The sequence below is a fragment of the Sturnira hondurensis genome, unplaced genomic scaffold (assembly GCF_014824575.4).
Source record: "Sturnira hondurensis isolate 20B ecotype Veracruz unplaced genomic scaffold, ASM1482457v3 Scaffold0023357, whole genome shotgun sequence".
Taxonomy (NCBI): Eukaryota; Metazoa; Chordata; class Mammalia; order Chiroptera; family Phyllostomidae; genus Sturnira; species Sturnira hondurensis.
In genome coordinates, this window is record NW_028095988.1 from 10,679,306 (window position 1) to 10,696,588 (window position 17,283).

A 17,283-nucleotide genomic window follows, 5' to 3' on the forward strand; every position below is an offset into this window, starting at 1 on the left:
GCCACACTAACCAGGGCTACATGATTCCTATTTAAAATTGATAGCATAGGGCCCTGGCTGGTGTATCTCAGTGGCTTGAGCACGGGCCTGCAAACCAAGGGATTGTGGTTAGATTTCCAGTCAGAGCACATGCCTGGGTTGCAGGCCAGTTCCCAGCAGAGGACCCACTAGAAGCAACTGTACACTGATACTTCTCTCCTTGTCTCCTTCCCTTCCCCTCTAAAGATAAATAAATAAAATCTTTTAAAAGTGCCATTCAAATTGAGAGCATAGGGATATTTCAGCACACCTTGTAAATGATAATGGCATAATTTTTAGGATTTTTGTCAAACTTGAAAAAAACTGTCAAATTTCTTTGGTATATGTGGTATAAGATTTTGGAGCATTTCAGATTTGAAGTAACTGATGTCATATACAGTAAGCCCACTTAATGTGTTGATAGGTGCTGCAACTTCAAAGAAACAAGGTATAATGAAACCAAGTTTACCATAGGCTTACTGATATATGTGTAAACAAGAGTTCAGTACCAATGTTACCTCACCAATGTTATAACAAAATGATGTTGAATGACGTGTTATTCAAGGACCTGATAGGCTCTGAATAGCTGACATTAGGGAGTATTCTGGGAAGCTACTGTATATATGTGTATTAGTTTTCTAGGGCTGCCTTAACAAAATACTAGACTGGTGGCTTAAACAACAGAAATACTCTCCCAGCTCTAAAAGCTAGAAGTCAGATCAAGGTGTCAGCAGAGTTGATTTCACACGAAGGTTCCTCTCCCCTTGGCTTATAGTAGCCATTTTCTTGCTATGTCTTCACGTGGTCTTTCCTATGTGTATGTCAGTGTCCAAATTTCCTGTTATCGTAAGGACACCAGTCATGTTGGATTAGGACTCACCCTAAACACCTCATTTTAACTTAATTATTTCTTTATAGACCTTATCTCTAAAAACAGTTATTAGATTAGATTAGATTAGATTCTGGGAGTTAGGACTTTAACATAAGAATTTTTTTTGAGGAGGACACAGTTCAACCCATAACACTATACCTACTATTTATTCATAGAAGTAATTGCAAATCACAGATGTGTACCTACAAAATCCAAGCTAAATGTATCCCTAATTCAATTTCCCTAGCTAATCCCCAAATGCCCAAGGCCCTTCTATTTATACCTGACAGAATAAAGTGTGATGGAAGGAAAGCCGGAAAGGAAAGAGACATCGCTCTTAACCAGTTGTGATGCCAGGAGGCACCCAGGAGGCCAAGGGTGGCCTCAACCTGATAGCAGGGTCTAGGCTCTTGTCACCGAACAAGAAAAAACTCGAGTGTGATGATTTAGCAAAGTATAGTAATTTCAGTAAAGTGATAGTACGTATTCAAGAAATGAGAGTGGGCAATCTCGGAGAATGAGATGCCCCAATGGGGTCTTGGTGGGAGGTTTTCATTAAATGTGGGCAAGGATGGTCCTTGGTTTCTTGTCCCTCCTCTCCGGATACGGATTTTTTTTTTTTTGGTCCTCTCAATTATAGGAAATTGGGGAGGGGAAGCGGGGAAACGGGTGGTCAGTGAAGGTTACATCTGCGATTTTGCAGCCAAGATGGAGAAGGGGAGGCTAGAATTTCGAGGCTTTTGCTCCCTATGCTAACTTTCCTGCCTCTATTGCAGTTTAAGTATTTTTTTCAAATTTTACAAAAACCTATGACCATGTTAACGCATTTCCTCCAGTGCTTTGGGAAATGGTCTGAGAAACTAATCTTCCTTTTCTAGAGGGTAAATGTGCCTCTGGTCAGTCCTCCCAATGTCTGACCATTAGGGAGAGAGGATTTCTACCAATGATGAGGAATTAACATTTCTACATTGAGGAAGATAGAATGAATTCCCCCTCTTCAGCATTAGTCCCTGGAAGAACTGGGAGTGTTACTTGTGTTGCTAATGCGGGAGCCGACCTTTTCCAGTATTGTCAGTTTTCTTTCATTCCCCAACCCAGTCCACTCCATCTTCTAAAGCTTTAGAGTGAAACCTACAGAAAAGAGGGAGGCATCAGCCTGTACTCCAGAACTAAATCTGTCTTTGATTCTGCCCAGAATGACTGAATCCTCCAGGATCAGTTACTAAATTTCCACAGCCAGTTCCTGCCTGGCTTTCAAGCCAAACACTACAGAGTGTGTTTGTAATGTTTGTAGATACCAAACACAAGTTCTTCCCAGTCAATTCAGTCTAATTAAATTGTTTTTGAATTATGAGAGAATGACCTCTCCGCTGCCTCTCTGCTGATGCCCATTGGGCTGCTGCTACGCCATTGGGCTGCTGATGCCGCACATTGGGCTGCTGATGCTCAATGGGCTGCTGATGCTCATTGGGCTGCTGCTGATGCTCATTGGGCCGCTGCTGATGCTCATTGGGCTGCTGCTGCGCCATTGGGCTGCTGATGCCGCACATTGGGCTGCTGATGCTCAATGGGCTGCTGATGCTCATTGGGCTGCTGCTGCTGATGCTCATTGGGCTGCTGCTGATGCTCATTGGGCTGCTGCTGCTGATGCTCATTGGGCCGCTGCTGATGCTCATTGGGCTGCTGCTGCGCCATTGGGCTGCTGATGCCGCACATTGGGCTGCTGATGCCCATTGCAGCGTTGTAATACTCATCATTGAGAACACCCTGATATATACCGCTAGCCTTGGCTTAAACCATGAGGGATCAAAAGCTTCTAACTCTAAAGATGAGTATATACAAATGGGACTAAAGTAGGTTTACAGTTGTATGGAAAATAATACAATAATTAATACACAATACAAGAATAAACTGTTTTGCCTTCTCACAACTATAAAGTCTTTGTTGCCCCAGTATGTCTTTCCATTGCCCACTCCTATGTTTTTGCAATATTAATTTGAAGGACGTGGGGCTGGCTCTTAGGATCTGAGGTTGTTACTAAATGTAATGAGGGAGAGCAGTGAGGCAGGGGCAAACACAGGGCCAGTGAAAGAAAACAGGGCTACTGAGTGACCTGAATAGGAAAGAGACTTTTTCAAAGACCAACATAAAATACGAGAGTAACTACAGAAAGTACTGTTCCCAAGTTTTAAAAGACTGAGCATCCTAACTATAGAAACTTTTGGTCCAGAACTACAGAGCGTGTGGAATACCGCATTGTGAAAAGTCCATTTCATTGTCATCTGCTTTTTGACAGCGAAGCAGAGCTCCAGGTTTTAAATTGAGGAGCTCCAGAGCTCCTTAAATTGAGGCAAAGCTCCAGGTTTTCTTTGCTACGTGCAAGGAGGTAACTTGGGATCTGGTAGGTCCCAATGAGGTGAACCTCCAGCGCTTCCTTGGGAACACCTGTCGGGAAGCAGAAAGTGTCGTGCTCCTAGTATCCCCTACGTCTTTCTGGATGGCATGACATTTATTTGATCCATTTCAAGATCAAGTTCCCAGTTGCGCTAAGCGCTTCGTTCACAGTGACGCTGCTAGCCACGGTTGCCAGTTTGCTGGAAAGGCGGGCTGTTAAAGGTATGCTCCCCTGGAGCTAATAAAGGAGATAAAGCTAAGTTGTGGGTCTTCTGAACAGTTCGGCAAAGTGGTGTGAATTCCTTGGCGAACTTCCGGAGGAACGTGGCCTCTTGTACTCTGAAGATCTGACGCGGGTAGGTCGAGAGTCGGGGGGAGGTATCCTAGACGCGGAGGACATCTTCCCTCACGCACCCAATAGCCACCCCGGCTGAGGCCCACGCAGCCAATACCGACTTCAGCTGAGATCTACTCAGCCAATGGTCAGCCCAGTGTGTTCCTCCAGCGCCCGCCCGCGTCCACGAATCGGGACTCGGGCCATCTAGGTTCCGCCCCTGGATTCCGCCCTACCCAACCGCTCCGCCTCCAACTCGCGGAGCTAGGCTGGGCTAGACGGGCACGCTCTCGGGGCGGGAGGGGCAGTATTGGTCCCCACCCTCCGTGCGGGTGGGCTCGGAGCAGGCCACACCGGCGGGAACCTCACTTCCATCCCGGAGGTCCCGTGTCCTTTCTCCCTCTTTTCGCCCGGCCCATGGTGCGAGTCTGGGAGCGGCCGCCCGGGCCGGACCTCGGTGAGTGATTCCCCAGCTCCTTCGACTTCCCCTCCCAGCGCCCCCCCCCCACACACCAATGTATGGTTGCGACCTGCGGAACCCTATCCCTGCGCGTTAGGGGTAGAATGCGAGTTTCTAACTCGCTTGGTTCTCTCTTTATCCTATGGACTTTTAGGTTCCCTGTTGTAACTGGGGGAGGGTGAGTGGGTGTGTAGGGAGGAGGGGAAGCCTGGGTTGGGACGCCCTTGGTGAGGGGAGGATTGAGATTCGCTTGCTCCCTGGGGCTTGTCGTCCCAAGTGCAGAAACTTTTTGTTCTCTGACCCAGTTTGGAGCCTTCTAGACTGCCTGTGAAATGGAGGATAGGAGAAATGTTTCCTTCCCAGGCCTGCCTCCTCCTCATGACTATCTCCTGGCGACCTCAACACCTGGCCTGCCTTCTGGGTAGCAGTGGTCTTTGAGAATGAAGGTTTAGGAGAAACTGCCCCTTCTGACCCGCTATCCAGATGTATTCAGAAAACCACCAAGAAAGTGAGTCCTCAGAGGTTCCTGGTGTTGCGTCCTAATCTGAGTCTAAAAAACCGAAAGAATACTCAAGCTGAGACCGGTTTGGTAAGGTGGGCCCAAATCAGCAGATCTTTTATCACACGAACTTCCTGTTCACAATACCTGTGAAGTCCTTATATATTATTAGAATAGGTAGATGGCACTAGTTGAAAAAAAAATTAAAAAGCCGGTTAAAGTTGGGAGTTTTAAAAGTGATGCATACATATCTAAACATCACCATTAAAAGTATATTCATTTCACCAACGTGTTTGGGGTAGTCCTCGCGTTTTCTTTGTGTAAGTCTGCTGATTGGAGTTCTCAACTGTCTTTCTAGAATAAACTACACAAGCAAATCTCAAATCTGGCTGCACCCTGAGGACTTTTTAAAACTGCTGATGCCGGGCCCCAGTCCAGACTAATTAAATCAAAATGGGGAGGGTGCCCTACTTTAAGTTTCCTAGGTAGTTCTAGTGTGGTCTGGTGTGGGGGCCACTGCCTCTCATCATCTATGATTTTCAGGTTTGGTTTCTTTAAACTGGAGTGAGAACTTCAAACACTTGAAGCAATCCGAATGCAGAATCCTTTCTGAGATATTTTTAAGTCCCCTGCCCCTCCAGTCTTTTATAGTTGTCTTACTCTCAAGATTTTTAAAATGTATACTCCTTCGTGTTATGTCTTCCTAAGCTTTTGGTTTTGTCTTCATAGGAACCATTTTTTAAAATTTATTTATCTTTAGAGGGGAAGGGAAGGAGAGAAATATCAATGTATGGTTGCTTCGTGTGAGTCCCCTGCTGGGAACTGGCCTGCAACCCAGGCATGGGAATCAAACCGCGATTGTGTGGTTCGCAGGCCCACGCTCAATCCACTGAGCTGCACCAGCCAGGGCATAGGAACCATTTTTAATGCACGAATTTTTCATAGGTTTATGTAGTGTTTATTTGTTATATAAATACAGAACAACGATGGGCATAAGCAGGTTTGGAAGCACACGTATCTGGCTCACATACAACAGGGCATCAGAAGGAAGATGACTTTGGCACACTAGACAGTAGCTTACCAGCCTCTAGTATCCAGTGCACTGTGGGTATTGGTTTTGTAATCCAGTGGTTCAGTGAAGCCAGGCTTCTGGCTCCTCCCTTTTACTCTCCAACTATTGATAATATCACCAATACCCAGTTATTTAAATTCTCTTGAGTCTTCCATCCACTTTTTCCATTTATTCACATCACGCTGTTTGTTCACATCAAGCACTTACCCTCATTGCCTTTATTAAGTTGGGAGAACATTAGAGGTTCTTAAGCTGGACTTCTGAGCAGCCTAGTGCACTGCCCGAAATTGCATATATAATGTGTAAGTGTAAATGTTTAGTTGAGGGTGGAGGAGTAGTCATAACTTTCTGAGGGTCCATAACTTTTACCTCATTCATAAAGAGGTAAAAGTTAATGGATCATTCCATTCATGATCTAAAAAGTTGAGAAGCATGTAAACTGAATATCACTAGAAGTCCTTTAAGGCCCTTAAAACTATATCACCAAAACACATTGCAATGAGTACTTCAATTCTTCTCTGAATAAAGATTTAGGAAATTTAGCAGGATCATATCTGGTCTCTTACTTGAACTGTCTCTTCTGATTTAACCATGAGCCTAGGCTGAAGCCTAAAGTTCTGAACACCTTTTTTCCTAGGACTGTGTGAACACCTAGGCTGGAGATTTAGAGCAACCCATTCTTTTCTGCCATCTGCTCAGGGGCCTGGAAAGTCCAAAAGGAAAAAGGACTATATCCTGTGCATTTTATTAGTGACTTTAAGTAGCAATAGGGCATATCTGACATATTTAATAAGGATACAAATTGAGTAATTATTCAAAATTGATAATTCCACCACCACTGCCACCTCTGCCTGTAGGAGTCATTTTTGCAGGTTTGAGTCCCTTTTTTTCTCCTACCCTTTCCTTCTTCCCTTTCCAAATGGAGGCACAGGTCACTGGAGAGTTGGCTTTTGGTTTTGATCACTGTAGGGTCTACCCTACTTGTTATTTGTGAGTTACTCTCTGGTTGTAGTTTCTTCCTATTTCAAAACCAGCTATACAGCTATGGCTTAATTTAAGCCACCATTCTGTATCAGAAGTCTTCCATAACTTGTGTTTTGCATAGTTGGAAAACAGTTGACATACACAGTACAGCAATATGGTATTTGCATTACTGAATGTTCATTGACATATCAGGAAGATGCCATGAGAATCTGAAGGAATAAAAACAAAATGCCTCCTCCTAGGCTTAGAGCTGCACCTGCCTTTTTCCTGTCTGGCAGTCCATCCTCATACTGGACTGCTTTATTCCTTGTGCTATGTCTTTCTCATATCCAAAGTGGTGGTGTAACCTTGAACAGGACACAGTTAAGGTTAAGTAGATGTCAAATGCTGCAGGCATAAGTATTCTCCAGCTTAGGTTTGATGGTGTTCCTGGAGGTTTAGGCCGGGCTGTGCAAGCATTTCTTCACAGGCCACTCCGCTGTCTTGGATGAACCTGGAGGGCGAAAGTAGAGCTACCACACTGGCACTTCACCTGGTAATCAAAAAGGACTTACATCCAAATTAGGGATTCAGTTCTCCTAAAGCAGTGATTTTCATACTTTTTTAAAAACAGCAAAATCCTTTCTGGATTTATATCCAACTTTCAAAATGTAAGAAGTATAAAACCACAGATACCCTCTTGTCTCCTCTTGTGCTTGTTAGAATTAGGACTCCGCCAAAGCAGATTGAAAACAGTGATTTTAAAGCGTTCAGCCTGTGTCTCACTTCCTCTATTGTCTAGGAGGAGCATTACCTTATATCAGAATCATCCCATGAGGCTGTAATAATAAAAGCTGGTATTTATTGACCCTTTGTTCTAGCATAATGTCAAGTGCATTTTTTCTTAGTCATAAACTTATGAAGTAGGTACTGTTATGATCTCCCTTTTTTCTAATGGGAGACTAAAGCTTAGAGGGGTTAAATAACTTTCCCAAGGACCAGCCCCACTGTAGGAAGTGGTAGTGCTTTGATTAATCTCTAATTTACTTCACTCCAGACTTCAATTCAGGCCCTGCCTACCCATGATGTCTAGCACATAGTAAGTGCTCAGTAAAAATAAATAACTTAGTAGCTACGCAGCACTGTCTCCATTTGTTATACATGAGGAAACAGACTCCTACAAGTTCAGTAACTATTGCCTAAGCTCATATAGCTGGAGGCAGAATTGGGGTTTAGACTGCAGATGGGCCATACTCAAGAATCAGATTTCTACACACTGTGCCATACTGCCTCCTCCTTAAGATTCTTTTCAGTATATGTTGCCTTTGAGATCTGCATGGCCTTCAATTAAGATTTGCTTGTTAAAAGGGAATGGTGACACTTTAAAATGCTTCTACATTGTCTAATCATTATATAAAACTTTTTAGTATGCTGCTCTATTTGTAACTTTCTGGACTTGGGGTTTTTCTCAGTTCATATGTAGCATTTACATAGGAATCCTGTCCCATCTTCAACACATTAGAAGTAGTATGTGTAAATTCAAGTGAGTTCCTTTTAAGGGTAAAGGCTGATGGATGTGCTAGAGTCTTTAAGACCCACACAGGGAGCTGGATTAAAATTCCGTCAACAGGATTATCCTGGGAAATAACTTGAGCAGGTATTTCAGGAATGAAGCATGGTCAGGGGCTATCCTTGCAGTCCCCACACCCAGAACCAGTGGTGCTGCTGGGTGGTTTGCAGGACCTGGTTACAGTTTATGAATCTGCCCACCTGAGCCTGAGAAGAAAGCTGGCCTGAAGAGATGAGAGCTGCAGGCCTTCCGCCCGAGTAGAGGGGCTTGTTAAATTCTGAGGTAGCTCTCTAGGCTCCCTGGAGAGAGACTGAGCAGTTGGAAGAGACAAAGGCTTGGGGGGAGGGGATAACCTTTGTTCAGAGGATGATTTGGGGAAAGGGAACATTCCTCTCTATCCTCACAGGGGTAGGGGTGGGGTAAACCCCATTTATTCCAGATATCTGGCCTCTCATCCTACTGAAAGAGAAAAACAAGCTCTGGGGTTTGGTTAGGACTTAAGGTAAGTCTCTTCTCTCCCCAACACTCCACCACCAAGCAGGGAAAGAAAAAGAGAGCTGGGGATTGGGCTGAGGAACAGTGCTGACTTAACCTTCTAGATTTTCATATGTTGTATTTCCAATTCATCTTCACATTCTAGAGATAAAAAATTAACTGTTAGGAGCTAACACATGTATCAAGAAGAGGTCAGTGCTCCTTTTGTTTCTTTGGTTGAGCCTTCATTTTGTGACTTGTGTTTCATGAACTTGGTGAAATAAGATTAACTTAGAAAGGTAAAGGCTATATAAGGATGCTTGTTTTTCTTTTTTTTTTTTAAGGTTTTATTTATTTATTTTTAGAGAGAGGGGAAGGGAGGGAGAAAGGGAGAGAAACATCAGTGTGTGAGATGTACACCATCACAACCCAGGCATGTGCCCTGACTGGGAATCTAACTGGGGACTTTTCAGTTTGCCAGCTGGCACTCAACCCACTGAACTACACCAGCCAGGGCCTTTCTTAACTTTTTTTTTTACGTTTTAGTTTTTGTAATATATTTTGTTGATTATACTATTACAGTTGTCCCATTTTTTCTCCCTTTTATTCTTCTCTGCTCTGTAACCCACCCATCATTCCCCCACCTTAGTTTATGTCCACGGGTCATACATATAAGTTCTTTGGCTTCTTCATTTCCCATACGGTCACAGGTGTGCACAGGTAACCAGGTTCTTAATGCTCGAGGACAAAGAATTGAACTGAACACAGAGTTTATAGCATAAAGAAAGAGAGAAGATTTATTAAGTGATAGTACACTCCACAAAACATGGGAGCGGGCCAACCCTGAGCAGAGAATGGTCTTGTGGGCTGGAGGGATTCTATTATAGGGCAGAAGCTTCCTGGCTACGTTTTTTTTTTTTTGGCGGGCTTCTATTGTGCATGTACAAGTAGTTGCATTTCAAAGCTGCTGTGCATGTGGTCTCCCATGATTTTTCTTGATTGGCTACTGGAGAAGGAGGTCCCGCAATGTTAATTTATTATAATGCTATTATAACGAAGCAGGGGTTGTGTAGGGTCTTCTGTGAGGGGCATTCCTGAGTCATCATAATTCAGCGTTTCTCCAGAAAGCAGGAACAGCTGGTCTTAGAGGGTCTTTGTCTTGTATGGGTGTCCTCCATCTTAGCCCTGGAGCACCTCTGGAGTTTCCTCCTGACTCTCTCCTGCCTTGATACTATTTTTAACCTCCCCCTGTCTATTTGGTGCCTACCAATTATGTTAAATTTTTATTTATTTATTTTTAGAGAAAAGGGAAGGGAAGGAGAAAGAGGGAGAGAAACACCAATGTGTTTCTTATACCCCTCACTGGAGACCTAGCCTGGCCAACAACCCACTCATGTGCCCTGACTGGGAAATGAACCAGCGACAGGCCGTTGCTGAATACACTAAGCCACACCAGCCAGGGCCAATTATGCTTCTTATCCCCTGTACCATTTCCCCCATTCTCCTCCCTTCCCTCTCCACTGATAACACTCCATGTGATCTCCATTTCTATGAATCTGTTCTTTTCTAGTTTGGGTTTTTTTTTTTCTTTTTTAAGATTTTAGAGAGGGGGGAAGGGAAGGGAAAGGGAGAGAGGGAGAGAAACATCAGTGTGTGGCTGCCTCTCACATGCTCCCCACTGGGGACTTGGCTTGTGCATATGCCCTGACTGGGAATCGAACCTACGACCCTTTGGTTTGCAGCCCGTGCTCAATCCACTGAGGGATATCAGTCAGGACCTCTTTTTTAGTTGTTTGCTTAGTTTGTTTTTGTTTTGTTAGGTTCAGTTGTTGATAGTTGTGAGTTTGTTGTAATTTTACTATTCATATTTTTTATCTTTTTCTTAGATAAGTCCCTTTAACATTTCATACAATAAAGGCTTGATGATGATGAACTCGTTGACCTTATCTGAGAAGCACTTTATCTGCCCTTCCATTCTAAATGAAACCTTTGCTGGATAAATCAGTCTTGGCTGTAGGTCTTTGGATTTCATGACTTGGAATACTTCTTCCCGGCCCCTTCTTGCCTGTACAGTCTCTTCTGAGAAATCAGCTGACAGTCTTATAAGCGCTCCTTTGTAGGTATTTATCTCCTTTTGTCTCGCTGCTTCTAAGATTCCTCTTATCTTTAGTCTTGGGTAATGTAATTATGATATGCCTTGGTGTGTTCCTCCTTGGATCCAACTTCTTTGGGATTCTCTGAGCTTCCTGGACTTCCTGGAAGTGTATTTCCTTTGCCAGATTGGGGAAGTTCTCCTTTATTATTTGTTCAAATAAGTTTTCCACTTGTTGCTCTTCCTCTTCTGGTACCCCTATAATTTGGATGTTGGAACGTTTAAAGATGTCCTGGATGTTCCTAAGCCTCTCCTCATTTTTTTGAATTCTTGTTTCTTCATTCTTTTCTGATTGGATGTTCCTTTCTTCCTTCTGGTCCACTTGATTGATTTTAGTCCCAGTTTTCTTCCCATCCCTATTGGTTCCCTGTACATTTTCCTTTATTTCACTTAGTGTAGCCTTCATTTTTCATCTAATATGCGACCAAATTTAACCAGTTCTGTGAGCATCCTGATCACCAGTGTTTTGAACTGTGCACCTGATAAGTTGGCTATCTCTTCGTCACTTAGTTGTATTTTTTCTGGGACTTTGATTCGTTCTTTCATTTGGGCCTTTTTTTATTTGTTTGTTTTGGCACCCCTGTTACATGGTAAGGGGTGGAGCCTTACATTTCACCAGGGTGGGGCAACGCAGCAGCTGGGTTGTAACGCTGTAGGTGGGGCAGGGGTCCGAGAAGGAACAATGGTGCTTGCTCTGCTCTCTGCTGGATTTCAGTCACTTCCCCTGCTTCTCACAAGCAAATTGGGCCCTTCTGGTGCTGATTCCCATGTGGGTGGATTTGTGTACATTCTAGGACCCTGCGGGTCTCTCTAACAAAATCTCCTGTGAAGCTCTAGCTGGTGTAGCTCAGTGGATTGAGCATGGGCCTGTGAACCACACGATCGAAGTTCAATTCCCAGTCAGGGCACATGCCTGGATTGCAGGCCAGTTCCCAGCAGGGGACTCACAAGAAAGAAGCAACCATACATTGATATTTCTCTCCTTCCCTTCCTCTTTAAAGATAAATAAAATCTTTAAAAAAAAAAATCTCCTGTGAGGTTGGGAGTTTCTCCCAGCACGTCATCCCCTACAGGTGTTTTCAATCAATGTTTTGGGGCTTTATTTTTCTGCACTGGGACCCTGGGTTGTGTGGTCTTTTCACTCCCCAGTTTTGCCTGGTTTATCTGTGTGTGAATGTGGGACCACCTGCCACCTTGTGCACCGTGCTGTGCTCCACAATCCCTGCCTCACTAGGTCTGCCAGCCACCGCTTTGCTACAAGTTCTCTCTGCCCGTGTTGCCCTACTCCACCCCCCTACCTATCTGGTCTGGATGAATGTGTCTACTTTAACTCCTTGGTTGTTAGACTTATATACAGTTCAATTTTCCATTGGTACTGGCTGGTTTTCATTTTTAAATTGTTGTTGTCCTTCTTTTGGTTATGTGAGGAAACACGGTGTGTCTACCTATGCCTCCATCTTGGCCAGAAATCCTTCTTAACTTCTGAAGACGGATTTTCTTTTTTTTTATATATATTTTATTGATTATACCATTACAGTTGTTCTATTCCCCCCCTTCATTCCCCTCCACCCTGCACACCCCCTCCTCCCCACTCCCCCCCTTTAGTTCATGTCCATGTGTCACAAGTTCTTTAGCTTCTACATTTCCCATATTATTCTTGCCCTCCCCCTGTCTATTTTCTACCTACCGTCTATGCTACTTATTCTCTGTACCTTCTCCCCCCTTCTCCCCCTTCCACTGCCCTGTTGCTAACCCTCCATGTGATCTTCATTTCTATGGTTCTGCTCCTGATTTAGCTGTCTGCTTAGTTTGCTTTTGTTTTAGGTGTGGTTGTTAATAACTGTGAGTTTGCTGTCCTTTCACTGTTCATATTTTCATCATCTCTTTCTTATATAAGTCCCTTTAGCATTTCATATAATAAGGGCTTGGTGATGATGAACTCCTTGAACTTGACCTTATCTGAGAAGCACTTTATCTGTCCTTCCATTCTAAGTGAAAGTTTTGCTGGATAAAGCAATCTTGGCTGTAGGTCTTTGGATTTCATGACTTGGAATACTTCTTTCCAGCCCCTTCTTGCCTGTAAGGTCTCTTTTGAGAAATCTGCTGACAGTCTGATGGGTACTCCTTTGTAGGTGACTGTCCCCTTATCCCTTGCTGCTTCTAGGATTCTCTCCTTCATTTTGGTCTTGGCTAATGTAATTATGATGTGCCTTGGTGTGTTCCTTCTTGGGTCCAACTTCTTTGGGACTCTCTGAGCTTCCTGGATTTCCTGGAAGTCTATTTCCTTTGCCAGACTGGGGAAGTTCTCCTTTATTATTTGTTCAAATATGTTTTCCACTCGTGGCTGTTTCCTTCCCCCTTCTGGTACCCCTATAATCCGGATGTTGGAACGTTTAAAGATGTCCTGGAGGTTCCTAAGCCTCTCCTCATTTTTTTGAATTCTCATTTCTTCATTCCTTTCTGGTCCATTCCATTGATTTGAGTCCCAGTTTCCTTTCCATCGCTATTGGTTTCCTGGACATCTCCCTTCATTTCAATTAGTTTAGCCTTCATATGTTCCTCCAATTTGTGACTGTACTCTACCAATTCTGTGAGCATCCTGATAAATAGTGTTTTAAATTGGGCTTCTGAGAGCCTGGCAATCTGTTGGTCGCTTAGAGTTATTGGCTCTGGGACTTTGAGTTCTTCTTGAGCCATCCTTTGGGCTGTTCGTGCCTGTTAAGTAGCAGGAACGGAGCCCTAGGTTTTCACCAGAGCAGGGCAACTCAGTCGCTGGGCTGTGACGTCGTATGTGGGGGCGGGGTCAAAGAGGGACAATGGCTTCCCTCCGGCGCCCACTGCCGCCACGACCCCCACCAGCACCGCAGCCACCACCATCACCAGGGCCACGTGCCCCGCTCCTCGGCACACGAGTGTGCCACCGCTGTCAGCCCTCCACCACTGGGTTTGCCCCCTGGGGCTGGTGTGGTCCGTCTCACTGCGTGCGAATGTGCGACCTTGGTCAGTCTGTTCCGCACCCCAACTAGTTCTGGGCTGCCTGCGCTCCTAGGTCTGCCCTGCCTGACCCAGCTCCGCTGCTGGCTCCACCTCTTACCGTCCTCGTTGAACGGTTCGTAGCTGTTGGACTTCCGTATAATTCGGTTTTCTGGCCTCTGGGTGTATGTTAGTTCTCCAAAACTTTTGTTGTATCCAAACTTGGTTGTGGGAGAAGGCACAGTGTTTCCACCTATGCCTCCATCTTGGCGGAAGTCCTCAGATTTTCATCTAAGATAAAATCACTAGTCATGTGACTTTGGGTAATTAGGACTTTGGTTTTTTCATTCACACAATGGGAATTTTAGCAGGCTCTGATGACCGATAGGGTTATGAAAGTAAATAAGAAACTGTTAGAGCACTTTAAAAACAAAACAGCACAGTACACATAGAAAGTTGATTGTTTTGGAATCCGGCATTTTGTTTTGTAGAATTAACCAATGAGCCAAAAGAGGACGCCAGTGATTGAGCTGTTTCTCTTCTTGTTACAGCTGTCTCTGAAGGGCACAAATCAGAAGGCACCATGCCTCCTAACAAAGAGGCCAGCAGTCTTAATACTTCCCATGCGGGGCTCATCTGTCTCCCTCCAATCTCCGAGGACCTCCAGCTTGTGTGGACTCAAGCAGCCCAGACCAGTGAGCTGGATGGCAATGAACACCTGCTACAAACCTTCAGCTACTTCCCCTATCCTAGTCTAGCAGACATTGCCCTTCTCTGCCTACGCTATGGGCTGCAGATGGAGAAAGTCAAGACTTGGTTCATGGCCCAGCGCCTCCGCTGTGGCATCAGCTGGTCATCTGAAGAAATAGAAGAAACTCGAGCACGCGTGGTTTATCACAGGGACCAACTTCATTTCAAATCCCTTCTCTCTTTTACTCATCATGCAGGGCGGCCCCCAGAGGAGGTGCCTTCTCCAGTGCCACCTCCAGAACAAGTTAGTCTTGGAGTAGTGCCCCTGACTCTTAGCGAGCCTACCCAGATGAAAGGATTAAAGGTAGAGCCTCAGGACCCCTCCGAGCCACTGAGTCTCCAGAATGCAAAGGAGCCCCTGGCTGCACCTGGCAGTAGAGCACTCTCTCACCAGTCAGAATTTTGGCAGGATCTTCAGAGCAGTGGCCTCCCTAAGGAGCAGACAGGCAGGGCTCCTGACCAGTCTCATGGCCTTGGTCCTGCTTCCTGGAACCACTCCACAGCTGCCCACCAGCCACATGCTCCAGATAAGCCCCCACCAACCTCATTATCTGCCAGTAGTTGTAAGCAGGGGTCAGCATCTAATGTGACTCCTCCTTCCTCTACCTCTTCTTCCTCTTTCCAGGTACTGGCTAATGGAACTACCACCACCTCTGTACCCCTCCAGCCACTAGGCTGTCTCCCACAGCCACTGTCACCCAGTGAACAGGCTTTGCCGCCGCATGTGGAGCCAGCCTGGTCCCAGAGGCTAAGGCCTAACTCAGTACTAGATAGGGTTGGCCATGCTGAGTACCTTTCCCCAGATACCCAACGCCAGCGAAAGACCAAGCGCAAAACCAAAGAGCAGTTGGCTATCCTCAAATCGTTTTTTTTGCAGTGTCAATGGGCACGCCGTGAGGATTACCATAAATTAGAACAGATCACTGGTTTACCTCGGCCTGAGATTATTCAGTGGTTTGGTGACACACGCTATGCTTTGAAGCATGGACAACTAAAATGGTTTCGGGATAACGCAGTACCCGGTGCCCCTAGTTTCCAGGACCCAGCAGTTCCCACACCATCGCCTTCAACTCGCTCCTTGAATGAATGGGCCGAGACACCACCTCTGCCAACCCCCCCACCTCCACCAGATATACGGCCCTTGGAGAGGTACTGGGCAGCCCACCAACAGCTACAAGAAAGTGATATCCCTCAACTGAGTCAGGAGTCAAGGCTTAGCACCCAGCAAGTACTGGATTGGTTTGATTCTCGATTACCTGAGCCAGCTGAGGTGGTGGTTTGTCTGGATGAAGAGGAGGAAGAGGAGGAGGAAGAAGTGCCAGAAGATGAGGAGGAAGAGGAGGAGGAAGAGGATGACAGCGATGATGATGTGATCATACAGGACTGAATGGAGGGCTATGGAAGGGGCAGTCTGTTACTAAACAGTAACTGTTTAGTTCCAACTTAGTAACTGTTTAAACAAAGAAACCACATTTTAAAGTTACCTTGTGGCAAAGAACTGAAAAGCTTTGTGTTCTTGAGGTTGGGGGAAACCTGGATATTATGAGGGTGGAACAGGAAGATAAGCATAAGGCACAAATGTAGGGGTTCAGTGGGCAAAAATCCAGACCTCCAGCCTCAGTGAAGACAGTGCTAAGGATCTGGCCCAGACTATGGGCTGGGTAAAGGCTCTTGCTCTCATCTGCTGTTTTTTCCCTTAGACTACCGAGGCCAGACCTTAGTTCCCTGTGTGTAGAAGGACTGGAAAGGAGTGAAAATTTTGATTGAATTGATTCCAGTGCACCCCCTAGTCCCACTGTTTTTCCTGGAGTACAAGGCTGCCTTGCACCTCTCCTTTTCTCTCTGAGCACAACTCCAAGTGTAATGCAGCTGAAATCTCAGTATGTCCCAGTCTCACAAATATTTCAGCTCTTTTTACCTGCTTCATTGTTGAGTCACACAGGAAGCAGAATGTTTTCATTTCTGATACTGGGACCACTTTGCCTTGTACCTTTTTATCTCTTTCTAAAATCCCCATTCACTTCATGTCTCAGGGTAAATCTTCCCCATGGAGCTTGTGAAAAAACTGGGTGGAGAATAATTTAGACTGGATATTTATTGAAGATGGGAATTAGGGGAGATGTCCTTTAAAAAAAATAGAGTTAGGTTACAGAGGTATAGAGGAGAGGGAACAGCCTCTGCTGCTCAGAGGACTGCAGGCGGGTTGCAGGTTTGGTTTTACAAGCCTGACACTCCCTCCTGCCTGACTTGACTGATTTTTGTTGTTTTGATGTTGGTTCAATTTGTATACAGAAAGAGACTCTTCCCTCTCTTTATAGGAGTTGCCTTGGGGACAGGAGGACCACGGTCTTCAACAGAATTGAGTGCTGTTCAAGAATGGTTTTTATCAATTGGGGTCAGATGTAATGATATCAGTGGGTTAACCATATAGAAGTAAGAGTGGAAGCCCCAAATTGCTAGAACAATAAAAAGGCCAAAAATAAAATTGTTTCTCTTTCCACTTTGCCACTTGTATGGTTTAGAGATTAATGGAGCCAAAGTCATTAACATTCTGATGTATACATTTTATTTTTGAAGCAGTAGGATGTATTGAGGTACAGTAAAAGAACAGTGACCTTGAGGGGCGGTGTATCAGCATCACTAGGCAGATTGTTTCCTGTACCTGCACAGCACAGGCTCCTGTTCTGAAGGTGAGGTGTGTCTAGAAATGCCTTTAAAAATAAATTCAGAGTTCCAGAAATGGTAATGTGATC

The 17,283-nt window shown here is 44.9% G+C and overlaps 1 protein-coding gene across 1 annotated transcript; it reads left to right on the top strand.

Moving 5' to 3' along the window:
- Positions 1-3,876: 3,876 nt before the first annotated feature.
- On the top strand, positions 3,877-17,030 carry HOMEZ (homeobox and leucine zipper encoding). The gene is made up of 2 exons (XM_037037421.1): positions 3,877-4,074; positions 14,332-17,030. Exons 1-2 carry the CDS (start codon positions 4,035-4,037, stop codon positions 15,915-15,917), a joined length of 1,626 nt encoding a protein of 541 aa, XP_036893316.1. The 5' UTR covers positions 3,877-4,034; the 3' UTR covers positions 15,918-17,030.
- The last annotated feature ends 253 nt before the right edge of the window (positions 17,031-17,283 follow it).

Excerpts from the sequence above, each read along its gene's own strand:
- HOMEZ (XM_037037421.1), top strand. The coding sequence starts at position 4,035 with ATGGTGCGAGTCTGGGAGCGGCCGCCCGGGCCGGACCTCG. Across the intron at positions 4,075-14,331 it reads GCCGCCCGGGCCGGACCTCG|CTGTCTCTGAAGGGCACAAA; the intron begins GTGAGTGATTCC and ends TTCTTGTTACAG.